The sequence below is a fragment of the Labeo rohita genome, chromosome 18, assembly GCF_022985175.1.
Source record: "Labeo rohita strain BAU-BD-2019 chromosome 18, IGBB_LRoh.1.0, whole genome shotgun sequence".
Lineage (NCBI taxonomy): Eukaryota > Metazoa > Chordata > Actinopteri > Cypriniformes > Cyprinidae > Labeo > Labeo rohita.
In genome coordinates, this window is record NC_066886.1 from 22,671,604 (window position 1) to 22,692,380 (window position 20,777).

The following is a 20,777-nucleotide window of genomic DNA, read 5'->3' on the forward strand; positions in this document are numbered from 1 at the left end:
AATGAAGCAAACCAACACCAAAATTATATGCATTAATCAATTATTACACAAATTAAAATTGAAATTCACATGACGCTATGGCAAATGTCTTTAAGAAAAATGAAGATGAATTATAGCTCCCTCAATTATAGCAAATATCATCACACCACTCAATATACCACAATATGTCAATATGCAATTTGTAACAAAAAAAAGAAAATTCAAAACAGGTCCAAAGTGGTCAAAAACAAGTGAGAATCAAAACCCAAATCCGTGAACATCTTTCAAGAAGCTAAAAACAAACACTTAACAAGTCCTTAAACTAATGCACTTTCCTAAGACATAATGATTTTTATATTGTATATTAACTGTATTCTAAACCCTCACCCTAAACATAACACACACAGAAAACTTTTTGCATTTGTACATTTTTAGAAAACATCTAGTATGCTTTATAAGCTCTTTTTCTCATGGGGACCAAAAAAATGTCCCCACAAGGTAAAAAATGTCAGGTTTTACTATCCCTGTGAGGACATTTGGTCTTCAAAATCCTGGGTTTTCCAAAACCTTACATTTCTTCTACGCATTTCTCCTCTTCTCTAGCTTGTTTCCTAATTTAGTCTAATAAGCCTGGCGCTTTGGATAAGAGCATCTGCTAAATGCATAAGTGTAAATAAGAAAACTAAGTCAGAATTCACATGCCTACCAAAAAAACCTTTTTCGTTTTGCACGAAATCACACAAAATTCTGTCAGAGGGATTCAAGGGACATCATTTCTGTGAAAAGAGAGGTAGATATAAACCATACTAATTTGTGAAGATTAAAGGATTATTAACAAATGTGACTGTTTGGATATTCAGCTGGTTTTACAAACCTATTTGGTGCCCATCTCAGCTTCCAGTGGACCTGATCTTGAAATTTGTCATTCATTTTGTTTTGCAGCTGAAAGACAGAACAGGAATTTTAATTTATTTCAATTAACTTTTCCATCTATTTGCACAAAGCTGTTTTAGAAGGTTTAAATAAAAATAACTATTGTTTAAAAACAACGATTGTGCATACCAGTACAAATTTAATTACTTTCATGATATTCATCTACATCCACAGTAACTGTTTCCACAATTATCAATGTATTTCTTTAATCGTTATCTATATTTCTCATGTGCATTCATTCGGTAATAATTCTGTTGCTGTAAAGTTGCAACAAGCTTGATGTAGTGATTGAATAATTCCCCACCTTTTCAATCAGTTCTTTCCGAGTTTCATTTTTGTCACAGTGAAGTGGCGTTGTAGAGGAACACAACATTGTGAGGACCAGTGTCCTCCTGTTAGGCTCTGAAAATAAAGACCATTTTAAACACTAGGAAATCTGTATGCAGAAATACTCAAAATACTCATTTTATAGCATGTTAGAATATGAAACGCAATAACAAAAGCCAGATGTCTCTTTACCTGTTTTTGCAGTAGTATTGACGTCATCACTTGTCAAATTTCCTGCCACAACACGGATTTTGAACGTATATTTTGTTCCTGGTTTTAAATTAGGATAGGTGATTTGTGTTTCAGTTGTATAGTTTGTTGTAGATTGGTCCCAAAATTCAGTGCGATATTCCACCATGTACCTAATCAGGGCATCTGCTGACTCAGATGGAGGAGCCCATTTTACATTTATGGTAGTTTTTTTAGCCTTGGCATCTGGATTTCCAGGGCTTTTAGGTCCTGTGAATTGATTTGTGATATGTTTTATAGCTGAAATGAAAAGCTGATGAAGACATTAAGTTAAGCTACTGGAAAAATGATCTGAAAAACAGCCATCGCAATTACTCACTGGTGTAGTCTGATTTATTGGTAGGGTGACTTCTCAGGTTACCATTGATAGTGACAACAGAAACAGTGTAATACACTCCTGCTTTTAGGCTTTGGAAAGTGTAATTCAAGAATGTAACATTCTCTGAAAACGTATAAGTGTATGCATCCGTTGTAATTGTCACACTGAATTTTTCATACTTTCCTACTATTGTCCAGTTGGCGGTCATGTTTTGGTAGCCGGGGCTCAAAGAGAGGATCACAGATTTTGGGACTAAGAGAAGAGAAGGATATGCAGTTTGTCAGAATTTGTTGAGCCTACAAAACCTTTAAAAATCGTTGGGGAAAGTTACTTTTGGAAGTAATGCAATACAATATTGAGTTTCTCCCTAAAAAAGTAACTAATTACATTACTTATTTACTTTTTATGGAAAGTAATGCGTTACTTTATTTTTGCGTTACTTTTTAAATCTGGGCAGGGCTTGCTTGTTTGTTTTTAATATAAAAAGTTCTGTTTTTGGCAAATGCAAAACCTTAAAAAACCTTTAACAAAACCTAAGCAGTCATTTATGGCTCATTTCCACAGAGCGGTACGGGTCAGTACAGTACAATACTATATGATTCGGGACCGAACACCCTGACCCAGCTTGCATTTCCACCACCAACAGTACCCTTACTTGATGGCCGTGGTGATCGATGATTAAATGTGACAGGAAACACCTTTAAACAAACTCGGCCTCTTTTTGTTAAATGTCAGTTTTAATGAACAATAAAAGCCATTATAAAAGTATAAGTACAAAGAGGCTTATACATGAAGAAATAAAGACAAAAGCAAACAATTCAGTATGGCTGTAGCTATCAATTATCAATAATGTATTTTCATTCAATGATTATATATATATATATATATATATATATGAGAGAGATAGATATAATAAATGAAAAAAACAACAACAACACTCAATTTCACATTACTTAGAAAAAGGTTAGATGTAGGCCTATTTACCTGCTATTTAATTCAGCTCAGAGGGACATGAATGCATTTAACTTGCAGTTACAAATGCATAAATATTATTTTGTTATTTTAAACAAAAAACACTAAATGCTGAATACTAAAATGAAGATACTTTAAATCAAGGGTGTCAAACTCAGTTCCTGGAGGTCCGCAGCCCTGCAGAGTTTTGTTCCAACCTTGCTCTAACACACATACTATGCAGTTTTCAATGAAGCCTGAAGGACTTGATTAGCTGGTTCAGGTGTGTTAAATTAGGGTTGTATCTAATCTGCAGGGCTGCGGCCCTCCAGGACCGGAGTTTGAAAATGTTACATCAATACCACCAGTAGGTGGCAGCAAGTCACTGTTAAGTAAGTGAGTCTTTGCAGTAGTACTGAATCATTTAAGAATGAAACACTGTCATGTTGCTTAAAGACGCAAAACAGTGCTGTGGCTGTGTTTGGAATGGTTATTTGTTGGCAGTGTTGGGGGTAACGCATTACAAGTAATGCAAGTTATGTAATGTTATTACTTTTTCCAAGTAACTAGTAAAGTAACACATTACTGTTTAATTGACAAAAAAATATTTGAGTTACTCTTTTCAAATATGTAAAGCTAGTTACTTTTCCTCCCATTTATTGATTAAATTCTCTCCTTTCCACATGTTGAAAGAAATTGGGAGTAAGATATTAGTTCTAGAATAAATGTGAACATGCATTAATTCATCTCACTCACAAAAAATAGATTAAGTATTCCTCAAAATGAATAAAAACAGTGAAATTCAACTCAGAAATGAGGCAAACCTGCAATAATTAAATATGTTAAATAATACAAATATCCTTTATGCATTTCATACCGCATTGCTGCGACCTTCGATGACCCAATTCAACCATACTAATAAGCAGAAATTACTCAAGATAATCTAACATTTTTTTATTGCTGAAGAGTTGATATTTTTTTCTTCTGTGGTCTACTGTACAGACATGAATTTACTTTTCTCAAAGCCTGAGGCTTTTGGTGTGAAAAGGCTTTTACATTTGCCAAAAACAGAACTTTTTATATTAAAAACAAACAAGCAAGCCCTGCCCAGATTTAAAAAGTAACGCAAAAATAAAGTAACGCATTACTTTCCATAAAAAGTAAATAAGTAATGTAATTAGTTACTTTTTTAGGGAGAAACTCAATATTGTATTGCATTACTTCCAAAAGTAACTTTCCCCAACACAGTTTGTTGGTGAAACAGAGCAAAAACAGGCAATATGCTGTCTAAAATGTAAGTCTCTTAATATTAACTTCTTGTTTATTGATGAACTGTTGGATAAAATCATTATCACATTTGTAATCATGCTGAGGCACTCTTCGTTTGATATTCACTAACTTTCTAACTTTCTGTGCGTCACAGAGTGCGAATGAGACAATCAACGTAAATGGCACTTAGTCTTTAACAAAACATAGCTATCTTAGGGACATCTTAACTAACCACCATTAATTTAGGGTCTTAAATATGTCCGGCGTTTATAATGTAATAATGGTCGGTAGGGAAACACAGTGTTCCGTGTGTAGCCTCAAGGCAAATAATTTGCCTTGATGATTTTTTTGTATTCGAGCTACTCAAGAAATCGTTTCAGCCCTACAATTCAGTCAAACGTATGCTACAAAGTCAGCACTGCACTACAGTAAAGTTCAAAATAAATATATAAAGTTGAACATAACTTTGTGCTCAACCAAAACAATATGACCAGGAACAAATAATAGATTCATGAGACCAGCTGTTTGGAGTCTTTGGGTTTTTCGAGTCATTCATTCATCTTATGGAGCTGTCACATGATAAACAAACGACTCGAACCAAAGACGTGTTAGATAAGAGGTGAGGTGAGCTAATCATAGACTGAAGAACAAGGTAAACAATGAATAAAACATTTCTGTTTCTTATAGCATTATAGTTTTATAGTCTTGTTTGTAGTGTGATCAACGTTTTTGTAAGCAGTAGATGTTATTGTAATGATATTTTGCTAAAATGAACGAAATGACTCGAAAAAAGATTCATTTTGCTGAACGAGACTCAAAGGTCAGAGTCGGTGACACTACGCTTTATCCCCTTGTAGCACGCACAAGTGACGGTTCTATTCAACCAATCAACGTTCTGCAGTGAGTTTAGCTCCACCCTTTTGGTACCCTTTGCTGTGCTAGGTACCCCAAACGTAAGGGTACCAAAAAAGTGGTACGGTACGGTTCACTATTTTGGTACCATTCACAAATTTGACAATGAAAACGGACATAATTGCATACCGAAATGTACCGCTCGGTGGAAAAGAGCCATTAGACAACACTCATAAACTCTCTTTCGGCAGCTTATGGAAGCCGAAGAATAAATAAAAAACAATATGAATTTTAAAAGTATAAATTGTGAAAGCATGAAATGCCTTTAGTAATGTAAAAAACTGAGCATGAGACTCACGTGTGTATGCTGGGATTGCCACCATTTTTCCTGATAGTTCGCCATTCTTTGTTAGTGCTGCAACACACAGACAAAACTTGCTGCCGTCTGATACATTACTCTTTCTGATGAGCTCGTCTGCTGTAGTGTTACAGTCTACAATGTTGTTGTTTGTCGTACTGCTGCTGCTTGTGGTCGTGATGAAGTTTGTTGTACTGCTGCTACTTGTTGCGAAGCTGCAGTCCGTACAATTATAGTCGTGATTGACTTCTGTAAGACAGTATCTGTATCCTGAATGTCCTCCCTCAGGCGGATCCCAAAGAACTGTTATGACAAAGCTTTGATTGTCTGCTGATCTTAGGTTTCTGACAGTTGAAGGTGCTAAAAAATAAATAGCAACAAAAGCAGTTAGTCTCTGAAAATTAGTTTCTTTCCATAGCTGTGGCCACAGGAACGCTTGCTACTCTGACAATAGTGTAGTTATGTTTCCTGAATTTGAGGTTAAGTTACAACGAAAGCACATTTACTGAATAAATCCCTTGATGCGCAGTGGAGGATGTGATTGCATGACTGGACTAACCTGCAGAATAATTACATAACGCAGCAAAATCAGTCATTAAAATGATTTAATATTGATTTGATTTGATAAAGTTTATACTTTTAAAGTTAAAGTTAAAATGTGGCTTCCCCTAATGCAGCAACTTGCATTTTTATTCCAGTTTTATGCCAGTTTCCCAGGAAGTGTGAATTTTATTATTTTTAACTAGTCACTGTTGTTAACAAAAGCTAAAACTGAAGCAAAATGTTTGTCTGTTAATTGAAAATAAAACTAAAATAAAATATAAATATTAGATGGAAAAACACACTAAACTAATATTTAAATGTTGCCCTGCCAATAAACTAAAAAAAATGGTGAAGTTATTTTAAAGTATAAAAATGTAAAAAAAAAAAATAAAGCGCTAAAAGTATTAACTGAAAATAAATAACTAAAATGAAACAAAATAAAATCTAAAACTGAAAAAAGTAATACAACTAATGAAATGACAAAAGCACATAATAGAATTACTAAAAATGTAATTATAAATAACACAAAAACTAAAAATATTAATACTGAAATCTAAAATAACACTGTCATATGGGATGAGATGCTGCTTTATTCGCAATTGTTTTATGTGATATTTCAGTTTTGTGTATAAGTTGAATTGTAAAAATTGTGCGAATAAACCACCAAATAATTTAAACCAAAATAGATAAAATGAATAAAATGGCAAAACACACAACAAATTAAACTACAATTAACATGAAAACTATAATAAAAGCTAATTTATCAGTGAAACTATACTAAAACTCAAACGATTAAAATGTTTAATGTGATGTTTAAATTTTGTGCAAAAGTTACATTTGCAGCTTTGGGTGGAAACATGGTTTGAGTGATTGAATGAAGTATGAAACTTTCTGCACTTACTGGTGTAATCAGAAATGTTGCTTCCCACACCTTCAAATGTCTTATTTACCACAGCTTTAACTGTGAATTTATACTCGGTTCCTGGAATAAGACCCGTAATATTGCACTCTTCACTATCACACTTTTGTTCCACAGGTTTTGATTCGTTTCTGAAAGTTACTGAGTAGAAATGACGGTTTCCTTCTGGTTTACTCCACTTGAGGTTGACGCTAACAGATGTCACATTCACTACTGTCAGATTTTGCACATCAGAGGGCTCTAAAAAAGGGGACGACATGGGTCATTTTGCTCATTAGTCATGCTGAAACCATGTTGCACACAATGAAGTCAAGTCCGAGTCTACTTACGGGTGTAGAAGGAGATGTTCTGCGGATTGAGATCCCTGCCACATTTCACAGGAAACACCTGAACTGTGTACAGAGTCCCTGCTGTCAGATTCTGTATGTGTTCGAACAGATCAGTCTGGTTAAATATCTGGTTAAATGTCTGGTTAAATGTTTGGTTAAATGGCTGGTGCTTAGTGATCTCCACTCTGTAGTGACTGATGTTCTCAGCACCAGGTCCCTCAGTCCAGCTCAGATTGGCTGCACTTGTGTTCACGTCGGAAACATATATCTGGCCAAAAAAGCGCTCTACGGACAGATAGATGCAGTGATGTTTGTCGGCAGAAAAGTACAAATTAATCACACTCTTAAAAAGAAAGCTTAAAAAGGAGGTTTGATTTTGGGTTCCCCAAAGAACCTTTTAGTCAACCCTTTATATAAGAACCATTTTTGCTTAAAGAACCTTTATAAAGAAGCGTTTTCCCATAAAGAGCCATTTTGGGTTCCCTAAAGAATCTTTCACTTTTTTTTTAAATAAACCATTTTTTATAAGAGTGACTACTAAAAATAAATAAATAAAATAAAAATAAAATAAAATAAAAAAATGTCCAAAATAGCGTCAAACTGGTCAGGGCTGACCCTGTATATAAGGAAAATGACTTGAATGATTTTCATTTTAACTGGTTTTTTATTTTTTTCTACTGATTAAATATGTTTACAAGCTGATTAATTCAGAATATTTAAGTTAATTAAAATTAAAAATGATTTAAAACTAAATAAATAAATCAAAGCAGAATTAAAACTAAAACCATCCAATAATTGCAAATCTCATTCAAAAATAAAAGTTGTTTTTTGGTAACAATGGTTCTCCATGAAGAACCTTTAACATCCATGAAAACTTTCACTAAAGGTTCTTTAAAGGTTCTTTAAATTTTTAAAAATGTTCTTAAACTTCTTAAACTAAGAATGGTTGAGCTTTTTGATCACAATTTTACAAAAAAATGCCAATGAAGCATATCGTCCCTTCTTATTCTTATTTTAAACTTTTTTTTATGCAATGAAATGTTAAAAATAAAATTGATTAAAAATAATTAAAACATTCAAATATGTATTTTTTAATTACAAATAATTTTATAAAAAATAAAAATAAAATTGAAAGACATTTTAATATAATACAGTTGGATAAAAGCCTTATTTTAGTACCTTTATTTTCAAGTTTGTCAGAACACCAACAAAACGAATCTAACCATACAACACTATGTTCTAAAACTAAATCCTTACCATCATAACAGATGAAGGGTAGCCTTTTATTGCAGACTTCTTCCTTCCACATGCCAAAGCTGAGCAGGACCACACAAGCGTCCTCGATGTACTGTTCAGGATCTGGCTCGGGTTCAGAGATGCAGTTGCTGGTGCTCCCGGTTGTGGTGCTCTTGGTTGTGGTGCTCCCAGTTGTGGAGCTCCCAGCTGTGGTGCTCTTGGTTGTGGTGCTCCCAGTTGTGGTGCTCCCAGTTGTGGAGCTCCCAGCTGTGGTGCTCTTGGTTGTGGCATTCTCGGTTGTGTTGCTCCCGGTTGTGGCGCTCTTTGTTGTGGTGCTCCTTGTTGTGGTGCAACTGGTTGTGGCGCTCTCGGTTGTGGCGCACCCGGTTGTGGCGCTCTCTGTTGTGGCACTCCCAGTTGCGTTGCTCCCTGTTGTGGCACTCCCGGTTGTGACGCTCACGGTTGTGGCACTCCCGGTTGTGGCGCTCCCGGTTGTGGCACTCTCTGTTGTGGCTCTCCCGGTTGTGGCGCTCTCTGTTGTGGCACTCCCAGTTGCGTTGCTCCCTGTTGTGGCACTCCCGGTTGTGACGCTCACGGTTGTGGCATCCCCGGTTGTGGCGCTCCCGGTTGTGGCGCTCTCTGTTGTGGCTCTCCCGGTTGTGGCGCTCTCTGTTGTGGCACTCCCAGTTGCGTTGCTCCCTGTTGTGGCACTCCCGGTTGTGACGCTCACGGTTGTGGCACTCCCGGTTGTGGCGCTCCCGGTTGTGGCTCTCCCGGTTGTGGCGCTCTCTGTTGTGGCGCTCTCTGTTGTGGCGCTCTCTGTTGCGTTGCTCCCTGTTGTGGCGCTCCCGGTTGTGGCGCTCCCGGTTGTGGCGCTTTCAATTGTGTTGCTTACAGTTGCGTCGCTCTCGGTTGCGTCGCTCCCAGTTGTGGCGCTCCCGGTTGTGGCGCTCCCGGTTGTGGCGCTTTCAATTGTGTTGCTTACAGTTGCGTCGCTCTCAGTTGCGTCGCTCCCAGTTGTGGTGCTCCCGATTGCGGCTCTCTCCTGTTGTGGTGCTCCCGGTTTTGTTGCTCCTGGTTGTGTTGCTCCCGGTTGTGGCCCTCCCGGTTGTGGTGCCGTTTGTTGCAGGATTAAAGGTAGTGGTGGTGTATGATGTGGTCTTAGGGGTAGTAGTTGGTATTTTATTACAATCACTCATGGCACTTTCAAGTTCATAACATGTTATATTTAAGCAAAAAAGCATATCGGCCAGTAAAGGACACGTTTTGACTGATGTGGAATTTTTAAATATTGTGGAAGTCATTGGAGCAGCTGTAACTGTAGTGGTTTGTGGTGGGATCACAGTGGTAGACGTTGGGATCACAGTGGTAGACGTTGGGGTAGTTGTGCTAAGGTGGGTGCTCAATGGACTTTGTGTAGTTGAGGAACATACAGGAATCAGTTTCTTTTCTTTATTTGGGACAGGATGACCAGGGTACCAATTCTGATATGTAACAGGATCCCCATTGGACCATTTGGACCATTTGGCCCACGAGAAGGAGCCATTGTAACTCTTGCGGAGTCCAACCCAGTAGTCTGAAGAGAGGTTCTGCACAATGAGGTGGACGTTCCTGCTGGTGATGGTCGTCAGTTCTTTGAAACAGGACTGACAGTAGAGTCTGGCCTCATCCCATGTGGCATTGGGTGACTGAAGAAAATACTGCTCCTCTGCCCATATGACTGAGCCTGAATGTGATCATTTGAGAAACAAGTCGTAATGTTTGCATACACCTCAAAATTAATACTTCTCTTAACGCTCTGGTGCTCTTCTTATTTAGGGGTCACACATATACTATATATCTATCTCAACGGTCCAAATGCATTGACAGGGTATCCTACCTGCCTGTCAATCTACATGTTTGCATAGTTTCACACAGCTAATAGCAAGGCTTTGGGGGCATAGATACTGTAACAGGCGAAGCCAGAAGGTGTTTTTGTTCAGTGTGGAAAAAGAAATTCAGTTTCTGTTAAAGAAGTGCATGCCAAAATTCGGAGACTTGCCAAAATACAGAGAGACAACAGGGTAAAACATAAGTAAGCACTGGTGGTGTTTTTACAAGATGGAATAATTTGATGGAATGTTTGGGTTGTATTATATAGGCACTTCATATTTAAGGGTATTAGATGATTTGTTAATTGCATTTAATACATTACACTTTCAATGAAACATTAGCAGTGGGTTTGTAAAAGCTGTTTTATGGACGTTTGGTTTGAGTTTTCGTTGCATTTACATTGTTTGACCAGCAGGCGTCACCAGGTTGTGGCATTTCAAATGCTTCGAAACAGTGAATCATTTTGTGATGCAATTGATTCAAAGCTTTAAAAAGCTTAATTTCTCCCATCATTAGTTAAAGCCAAAATTCGGAGACTTGCCAAAATACAGAGAGCCAACAGGGTAAAACATAAGTAAGCACTGGCGGTGTTTTTACAAGATGGAATAATTTGATGGAATGTTTGGGTTGTAGTTGATACAACAAACTTGCAGAGTTTCTTCTCGACAGGTAAACTAGACTTAAAGTTAAAAATAGTGATGGCTGGTTTTGAAACACTGCTTCGTGAAGCATGGAAACCTTTGCGAATCAGTGGTTCGGAGCATGTATCAAACTGATAAAGTTGTGGTTTCAGTAAATGAGGCTTTGTTACATCATAACTGAAGTTTCATTGGTTTACCACTGGGGGCGATGATCTCTGTGAATCTGTGAACCATGAGGATTCACTAAAATAGTCCCCAGTGGCAAACCATTGAACAAGCGTCTATACTGTAGTTTTTACCTGATCTAGGATCAGTTTTATAAATATGTAGATGTTTTGTATAATTAAAGAGACATTTGTAAGACATTTGTATAATAAAAAGAAATAATACTAGTTAATAGTCCTGTTTAGCTGATCCATAGAACAAACAAAACAAGCCCTGCAAATTGATAAAAGAACATATGTGACCCTGGACCACAAAACCAGTCATAGGGATCTTTTCTTTTTTTTTTTCCAACTGAGATTTTCTGAAAACTTAATAAATAAGCTTTCCATTGATGTATGGTTTGCTAGGATAGGACAATATCCTACAGCTATTTGAAAATCTGGAATCTGAGGGTGCAAAAAAAAAAAAAAATAAAATAAAGAGAATATCGATACAAAATATCTTTATTAAACATGATATTTACTTAATACCCTAGTGATTTTTGACATAAAAGAAAAATCGGTCATTTTGACCTGTGCAATGCATTGTTGGCTACTTATGACTGATTTTGTGGACCAGGGTCACATGTATTTTATAGGCACTTAATATTTAAGGTATTAGATGATTAGATGATGATTAGATGATTTCACCAGGTTGTGGCATTTCAAATGCTTCGAAACAGTGAATCATTTTGTGATGCAATTGATTCAAAGCTTTAAAAAGATTAATTTCTCCCATCATTAGTTAAAAGTTTTCCTAATATGTTGGACCTTTTATTGAACGTAGTTTACTTTTAAATGTTGAGTCATGCTTTTATATTTATAAGAGCTGTGATGTTGGGGAAGCCTGACGTGCAAAGGTGGCATTTGCAAAGGTTGTTTGAAAGCATGCCTTATTTGCGTAGTTCCGCTAGGTGACGCTGGTGGTGCAGAAACTGCCTAACCGAGCTTTAAAAGTGACTGAACACCTCAAATATAACTGTTTTTAATAATAATAGCTTTTTAATAGCTGTTACTCCAGTCTTAAGTGTCACATGATCCTTCAGAAATCATTCTAATATGCAGATTTATTATTAGAATGATCAATGTTGGATAATATCAACAGTTGTGCTGCCAAATATTTTTTGGAACCTGTAATTTTTTTTTTTTTTTTTTTTTCAGGATTCTTTCATGAATAACAAGTTTAAAAAGTACAGTGTTTATTCAAAATATAAATATTTTATAACAATGTAAATTATTTATTATTAACTTTTAATAAACTTTTAATTATTAACTTAATACATCCTTGGTGAATAAAAGTATTAATTTCTTAAAAAAAAAATAAATACATAAACAATAAACAATAAAAATGTACTGACCCCAAACTTTTGAACGGTAGTGTATATTTTTTAATAAACTCTTTCTGACTTTCTGAGGTTAAAGTAGGGGGCAGACTTGTCAATGTTCTGTCATGTTGGTTGTTAAAATAGTTTCTGTTTGAGCATGCATTTATTAAACCATGGACACGTGAGTTTTTCTTGCTGTTGCTTAGGTCTGTTTAACCTTTTTGAATCATGTTTCCAACTTTTTTTTTTTTTGTTCACATACCAATCCATTGACAAAAAATAAAAATAAAAACCTTATATATTTTCGTCAAAAGTGACAGAATAGCACCAGAGGGTTAAGTATGTTAAAATATCTAGAAATACTTCATAAACTTTCAAGTGCACTGACATTAGACAGTTCCATCAGAGCACATTTGTGTCTTACAGAACTGTTAATGGTTCACTATTTAAAGATGTTACTGTAAACAAAATCAGTGCAAATATATGGAATATTGCTCATCATTTATGCCAGTTTATGCAAGTATCAGGTGGGCCAAGGAGTTTTTAAAGAACATTTTGAGAATGTAAATGCAAATTATATGAGAGAGAAATAAAAGAGGAGCAGTTATACAATTGTCCACTCATCACTGGAAATTAAGTAAACATTTTTAATGACTGTAAATCTTTTAGACAACCAGTAAAAAGTTTAGAATAATTAAGATTTGTTCATGTTTTTGAAAGTCTCTTCTGCTCACTAAGGCTGCGTTTATATATATATATATAAAATACAGTCAATCCAAGAGTTGGTTTCTATTGTAATATATTGCAAAATGTAATATATTTCTGTGTTGAAAGCTGAATTTTCAGCAACATTACTCCAGTCTTCAGTGTCATATGACCCTTCAGAAATCATTCTAATATGCTGATTTGCTGCTCAAGAAACATTTCTGATTATTTTGTAATGTTGAAAACGGTTGCGCTGCTTCATATTGTTGTGGAAACCATGATAGTTTTGTCTTAAAGATTCTTTGATGAACGCTCATTAATCGGTTTAATGCATCCTTGCCGAACAGAAGTATTAAATTCTTTTCTTTAGAATAAAAAAAGTCTTACTCTAAACTTTTGAATGGTAGCGTATCATGGTTTCTACTAAAGTATGCAGCAAATAAACCTCTGTCAGTTTACAAACTTACTCAGAAGAAGCGGCAGCCACAGTGAATTCATCTCACATCTGCTTCTTGTTGATTCTCTGGTTGTCAATCTCAGGTCAGATCAAAACCTTTTGGAGTAACAAAAACAACAATTAACAACCTGAAAGGAACTGAAGGTAAATACTCACTCTGCTCACAATACTCTCCTGTCCACTGATCATCTAGATCTGATCCTGAGCTCTACAGTCTGATCTCCTACAATAGCCTATTTACAGTATGACTTTGCATAGAAACCCTCAACATTTCCATTGTTTCCAAATAACAGGACAAATAACTGAATTAATTAAAAGATGCTTTGTCATTTTGTTTTGTGGAACAGTTTATCTTATTAAGAATTAAATTTGATCTAACTATAATGTTTTTCATTTTTAGACACCACTGTGGCTCTTGACCCTTAATGTTTTTTGTCATTTGGCTGCTGTTAGCAGTGTTTTTTTAAAATGCCTTTGGAACAACAAAAGCTAAGATAAAACAAAACTGGATAATATTGGGAGATCTGACAAGTTAATAGTAACTATTCCATCAGAAATCTAGCTAATACTTATTTGTGTTGTACGCTTTAGACACACGCCGACATAAACAATCAGCATATGAGTCTCAACAATGGTGACTATTAAAAAAAAGCTTCAAAAGCTGCAATGCCTGCTGGGTCCCAGCATGGTACAAATCTCCCAGCCTGCATTGTGGCATGAATAAAAGATGCATCTGAATTATCCTGATGTTCAGAGTTGATCTGTTTAGCTGAATATTTTGCTGATTGTTACCATTGTTGATTATTTGTGTCTAAATGTGTCTCAATACCCAGTTTTAAATGATGTTGTAGCATTTATCTGTAGAGATAAATTCTGTGCTCATATTTTGCAGGGACACTTTTATTATACTTGAGTGTTTGCAATTTTTTTTGTTCTGTTTTCCAGTATTCAGTTTAACCTTTCTCCAGAAATACAAGCAGAAACTTTCATCATATCTTATCGCATTATCGCTCATTGTAGTGCATATTATTTGCATTCAACATCATGAGACCTGTAGCTTTGTTTAGAAAATTTTGCTTACAAGTCAGAGATGTAGTCAAGACTGAAGTTAATGCAATAATTAAATGATTAATTGAGTGATCAGTGATAAACACCTGCTGTTATTCAACAGAATTACTGAAAGAGAATCAACAAGAACAGTAAAAAGCAAAAGGTCTTTCTCCTTTTGCTAATTTAAACTAATTTGCTTTTAAACAATTGAAATATTGTTTCACAGCAAACATTTGCACATTGTTGAATCAAACCTAAAAGAAGCTGATTAATTTATGTTTCTGCACATGATGAATGAACATCATAAAGTGGCTTCTCTCTTTGGTTTATTGACTGACATTCAGTTATTATGGCTAAAAAAAAGTCCTATGAAACAAATGTCACTGTAATGCTTAAATATTAGAGGAGAAATGTGTTGGCTCAGTATTTTAGGCTTTTCTTTTTTTTTTTTTTTTTTTTAGTATGTATTGCATAGTTTTAAAATCCATTCTCTATAATTATTAGAGAAACACAACTTTTGCATGCTGTAGTTTCACCGGGTTGATTATGCAAAACCTAAAAGTACTAGAAAGTAAAAAAGAAAAAAAAAAATTTTTGATTTTAAATCATCCAGCTCATGATGACAGTCTCATCATATAAAAACGGCAATTATCACCTCACTGTACTACACCACATGCATCACTACAAAAAGAGATCTAATGCATGAAGTCAAGGGTCCAGAGCCCAACTAAAGCAAACACTGATCTCCATGATGGTGGCACCATTTTAACAAACAAAACATCAACATCTGATCCTCTGTAATTCTCAAAAACAGCAGGCATTCATCACTAATGTACAATCATCACTTAATTTGAAAGAAGCATGCATTGTGGCATGAATAAAAGATGCAGCTGAATTATCATAATATTTTCTTGAATTCTAAACATTTGCTTTTACTTTTGCTATTGTTTCCTTTGTGACTTTTAGTAGCTTGTTTTCTGATGTTCAGAGTTGATCTGTTTTTGATCGTTGTTGAATATTGGTGTCTAAATGTGTCTCAAATGCCCAGTTTTAAATGACATTGTATCATCGAGAAAAGAATTCTGTACTAATGTTTTACGGGGACACTTTTATCATACTTTATTGTTTGCTTTGTTTTTTCAGTATTCAGTATAACCTTTCTCCAGAAATACAAACAGGAACTTTTATCACATCTTATCGCATGAGGTAACATAAAGCTCATTGTAGTGCATATTATTTGCATTCAACATCATAAGACCTGAGGCTTTGTTCAGAAATTTTTGCATGGAAACCAGAGTAGTCGTCAAGACCAAAGTTAATGCAATAATACATTGAATGATTAGTGAAAAACACCTGCTGTTAATCAGTAGAATTACTAAAAGAGAATCAGCAAGAACAGTAAAAAGCAAAAGGTCTTTCTCCTTTTGCTAATTTAAACTAATTTGCTTTTAAACAATTGGAATGTTGTTTCACAGCATTGTTGAATCAAACCTAAAAGAAGCAGATTAATTTATGTTTCTACTTATAACACATGATGAATGAACATCATAAAGTGGCTTCTCTGTTTGGTTTATTGACTGACATTCAGTTATTATGACTAAAAAAAAATCCTATGAAACAAATGTCACTGTAATGCTTTAATATTAGAGGAGGAGAGAAAAAAAAAAGTGTTGGCTCAGGCTTTTAGGCTTTTCTTTCTTTCTTTTTTTTTAGTATGTATTGCATAGTTTTTAAAATCCATTCTCTATAATTATTAGAGCAACACAGCAAACACTGATCTCCATGACGGTGGCATCATTTTAACAAATAAAACGTCAACATCTGATCCTCTGTAATTCTCAAAAACAGCAGGTGTTCATCACTAATACACAATAATCACTTAATTAAAAAAAAAAAAAAAAACCTACACCAACATAAACAATAAGCATATGAATCTCAACAATGGTGACCATTAAAAAAGTTCATGCTGCAATGTCTGCTCGGTCCCAGCATGGGACAAAACTCACAGCTGAATTATCCTAATATTTTCTTGAATTCTAAACATTTGCTTTTACTTTTGCTATTGTTTCCTTTGTGACTTTTAGTAGCTTGTTTTCTGATGTTCAGAGTTTATCTGTTTTTGATCGTTGTTGAATATTGGTGTCTAAATGTGTCTCAAATGCCCAGTTTTAAATGACGTTGTAGCATCGAAAAATGAATTCTGTACTAATGTTTTACGGGGATCATACTTTATTGTTTGCTTTGTTTTCCAGTATTCAGTATAACCTTTCTCCAGAAATACAAACAGGAACTTTTATCACATCTTATCGCATGAGGTAACATAAAGCTCATTGTAGTGCATATTATTTGCATTCAACATCATAAGACCTGGGGCTTTGTTCAGAAATTTTTGCATGGAAACCAGAGATGAAGTCAAGACCAAAGTAAATGCAATAATTAAAGGATACATTGAATGATTAGTGAAAAACACCTGCTGTTAATCAGCAGAATTACTGAAAGAGAATCAACAAGAACAGTAAAAAGAGAAAAACAACAACTGACTTCCAGCCACAGTCTTGGAAAACAACTGACGTAAAAGAAGACATTAAATCTCTCAGAATCTTAGCAGAGAATGATTAAACAACTTTTATTTTATTTCACAGAGATGGGACTTTCAAGTCACAAGCAAGTAACAAGTCCAATCCCAAGTCTGCAAAGAGTTAAAGTTAATGAGATAATTAAGTGACTAATTAAATGATGATTGTGCATTAGTGATGAACACCTGCTGTTAACAATCAACATCATTTGAAGAAAAGAAACAGAATTACAGTCCAGCCACAGCCTTGGATGAAATCAATTGGGGAAAAAAATGTTTCTTGACCCTTTTACTAATTCAAAGTAATTTGCTTTTAAACAATAATATTGTTTTTACAGCAAACATTTGTGCATTGCTGAATCAAACTTAAAAGTAGCAGATTAACTTGTATTTTCTGTTTATAATTCATGATGAATGAGCATCGGCCTCTCTTTGGTTTATTGACTGATGTTCAGCTATTACTAAACTGCAGTAAAATAAGTCTTATTAAACAATTGCTTCCATAATGCTTCAATACCGGCGGATCGATACCAACATTGGTATTGGTATGAGATTAATACTTTAGGTTAAATTTCGCTCCTCTACACTTAATACGTTACTTAATACATTCAACAAAGAGTAGACATGTCTGTGTATGTATCTGCAGTTCTTTTATGTCTCATATGCAAAAATTGCTGCTCCTTTCCTGCTGTTTTGTTGTCATGCTATCATATGACTCAGCGGCTCCAAGCGCAAGCAGATACTTTTGGCTACAACGAGATGGATCGGTAGAAATCTGCTACTGTGGCAACAACTTATGTACCTTATTGCAAAAGTAAGCTTTTTTTCTGTGAATGTGCGAGGCTTCATTAGCCACGGTATGGATATTGTGAGAAAAATGAGAAAAGTGCAATAAACAACTTTTATAATTAAGACAATACATTAAAATTAGCCAGACCCATTATATTTACAGAATTTTGCCTTTTTATACAGTATCACTGTCTTCAACTATTAAGCCACGATAAATGTTTTCTTCATAATGGTTTTCTATCAAAGGAAAACACTTAAAGTGCATATTGCAGGTTAAAAATGTTTTTCAAATAAACATATATCCTTATATAAAAATACCATATGAATCGTTAATGCAGGATATGAAAATGTTTTACAAGACGCAAGGGCACAAATTTAGAAGAAAAAATGACGATTTCCTTGACTGTTCTCAAAAAGCGCTTTTTTTTTTAACATCGCGTCATATGACGTCACGAGAGGGAGTCGTTTGCTGCGGTCTATTGGCTTTCAGTAGGAGCGGTCTTGAGTCAGTGTGTTTTCTGTAGTTATTTCTTTATTTCAATTGATTATCGTCATGGTAAATTATTGTGTTTTTGGAGGTTGCACAAACTCCAACCTGTCAGGACATCCAGTCCACAGGTTTGCTAACAAGAAAAAGGACGGCGCTATTGTCCGTGCCTGCGTGCGATTGTGCAGCTGAAGAGACAGGCCTTTACTAATGCATTTGCTTTGAAAAACGCGGTGGTGTGTAGCGTTCAATTTACACCGGATGATTATTGTCCCGGCTGTATGTTGGAGTTCAACATGGGATGCCAAAGCAGCTCAGAGCTGGTGCGGTTCCTTCGGTTCACACACCGTCTTAGCTTGTAAGCATTAGCAATACAATAAAACCGTGTAAAAACGTAAAACATTTGAGAAGGCAAATCTGGTAAGTTAACCTCAGTTTGTTAATATTGTAACCATCAGGTCTAGTTACAGCTTAGTGACATTGTTTGCACAACTAATTGGTAATTTATTCTCATGTGGTGTGTTTATAAGGCTTTGGGAGACATTGCAAGACATGAGGGTGTGTAAAGATCTGAAGCAGTAGAGGTCAGCTGTTATTAACCACCTCTGGACTTCAGCTTCCACTCCTAATGGAGATGCAGATGTGATGGAGGCCAAGTGAAAAAGCTTGGTCAGCAATGAATGATAGTGGAATACTGCAGGTCACGAAAGGCTCTATGAGAACGCAACACTTTCTTGTTTTCCACTACACTGATCCCCGTTCCAGATCCCTCCAGAGGATCAACAACATGAAGCTGTTGGCGTGTATCTAGCACAGCATACACAATTTAACAACACATTAGTGTGATACCCACACTGAAAGATTGTTAAATGTTTTTAAATGGGTCAGATGGTATATTTTTGATTCAGTAGTAAATGTTTGGTACATCTACATTTGTTATATATATGTGTGTGTGTGTGTGTATATATATATATATATATATATATATATATATGTATATAAACAGTTGCAATGTTGTGTTTTGAGTTTGATTTAGTGCTGTATAAATAAAGCTGAATTGAATTAACCATAAGTGCAGATCTGCTTGATATATATGTGATGTAAATTTCATAAACAAGTTTTTATACAGTAAGACAGTTTGTGATTGTGATTATTGTTTATTAATTGTCACCAAAATGGGGCCATTCAAAACCTTTATAAAGTCACTCTTCCTCTGTAAACTGTCTACTCATGACTGACACAACACATGAAGGTGAGGATTTCTCACACAAGAATGTAATGAAACACAAACGTGTTTATCTCCCTCTCTCTCTTTGATGAGAAACCGCCATATCACGTCACGTTAGTGTCGGATATTAACGAGTTTCACGCGCTTGATTAACGATTATTAGTTTCTGTTACGGGTAAGTAGTATGAATACTTGTAGATGAGCAATATTAGCTTTGCTTTAGCCTGATTATATATCGTTTGTTAACGTGTGTAACGTTATATTTAAGCTAACACTGGTCTCTTCTCTGTTCTCCTCACACCACAACTCAATTCGTCTCATCTGACCGTTGTTCTGTCTAATCCTGGGCTGTCCCTGCTCTCTTGGCCTCATAGCAGACTCATAATTGTATGTGTGGTCCGTCATACGAGTGTAAATAAACATTTAAAATTTCCTCCGTGTCCGAACAATCATTGCGATCCATTGTTTTTCTATTGTTTACATTGACCGCACTCCCTCTCGTTACGTCACTTCCGGGTTTGGCGATTTAAAACTAAAATTCTCTCACAAAAATGACTCAAGAAGCCTTAATATCGTGTTTTAAAGTGTAGTTTCAAGAAAATCTAGCTCCTACATTATTTTTCTATACATCAACTCACTGGGGTCGCTAACCTGGAATATGCACTTTAACATGCATGCACTTTGCATTCATATCCAGGGCTGCTTGCTTGCATATAGTTTGCATCATCAGTGTACTAAGTTTGCAAGCAGAGGTGCCCCAGAATATGAAAGAAATGCATAAAGTTTCATGGTAAGCATTTTCCTCCCATAGTTATGAGCATGGCTTAATTAAAAAAAGGTAAAATTTAAATTAAAAGGCTAAACTAAACTGAACTTAGCCTTTATGTAGAAGCTGTCCATAAAACAAAGAAAGCAATCCTTGCAAATTAATATAAAATGTATTTTTAAAAAAAGCTATACAAAAACTATGCTATACAGACACTTCATATTTAATGGTATTGCTATTGTTTTTATTGCATTTAATGTATTATACTTTCAATAAAAAGCTGTTTTATGCATATTTTAGCCTAAGTTTGTGTTGCATTTACACACTTTTGACCAACAGGTGTCACTAGCGTGTGATGTTAATCACTTTGCGAAGCAATGGACCTTTTTTCGCACCGGAATTAAACACCGGAAGC

General features: G+C 35.3%; 2 protein-coding genes across 2 annotated transcripts; both read right to left on the minus strand.

Annotated features, from left to right (window-relative positions):
* On the minus strand, nt 1-8,870 carry LOC127180554 (receptor-type tyrosine-protein phosphatase eta-like). The gene is made up of 10 exons (XM_051134683.1): nt 8,860-8,870; nt 8,286-8,809; nt 7,029-7,313; nt 6,682-6,939; nt 5,238-5,597; nt 1,808-2,059; nt 1,432-1,698; nt 1,217-1,314; nt 854-921; nt 1-755 (listed from the first exon to the last, which is right to left on the minus strand). Exons 1-10 carry the CDS (start codon nt 8,868-8,870, stop codon nt 740-742), a joined length of 2,139 nt encoding a protein of 712 aa, XP_050990640.1. The 3' UTR covers nt 1-739.
* A 380-nt stretch (nt 8,871-9,250) lies between these two features.
* On the minus strand, nt 9,251-13,804 carry LOC127180616 (integumentary mucin C.1-like). The gene is made up of 2 exons (XM_051134777.1): nt 13,478-13,804; nt 9,251-9,990 (listed from the first exon to the last, which is right to left on the minus strand). Exons 1-2 carry the CDS (start codon nt 13,506-13,508, stop codon nt 9,263-9,265), a joined length of 759 nt encoding a protein of 252 aa, XP_050990734.1. The 5' UTR covers nt 13,509-13,804; the 3' UTR covers nt 9,251-9,262.
* Nucleotides 13,805-20,777: the final 6,973 nt, after the last annotated feature.

What these genes read in the sequence shown, in the direction of transcription:
- LOC127180554 (XM_051134683.1), bottom strand. An exon ending in GAACATCTCCTTCTACACCC is followed by an intron (nt 6,940 to 7,028) that starts GTAAGTAGACTC and finishes CCCCTTTTTTAG; the next exon opens with AGCCCTCTGATGTGCAAAAT. An exon ending in CAACATTTCTGATTACACCA is followed by an intron (nt 5,598 to 6,681) that starts GTAAGTGCAGAA and finishes TTTATTTTTTAG; the next exon opens with CACCTTCAACTGTCAGAAAC.
- LOC127180616 (XM_051134777.1), bottom strand. Translation starts at nt 13,508, where the DNA reads ATGAATTCACTGTGGCTGCCGCTTCTTCTGA. An exon ending in GTGGCTGCCGCTTCTTCTGA is followed by an intron (nt 9,991 to 13,477) that starts GTAAGTTTGTAA and finishes GATCACATTCAG; the next exon opens with GCTCAGTCATATGGGCAGAG.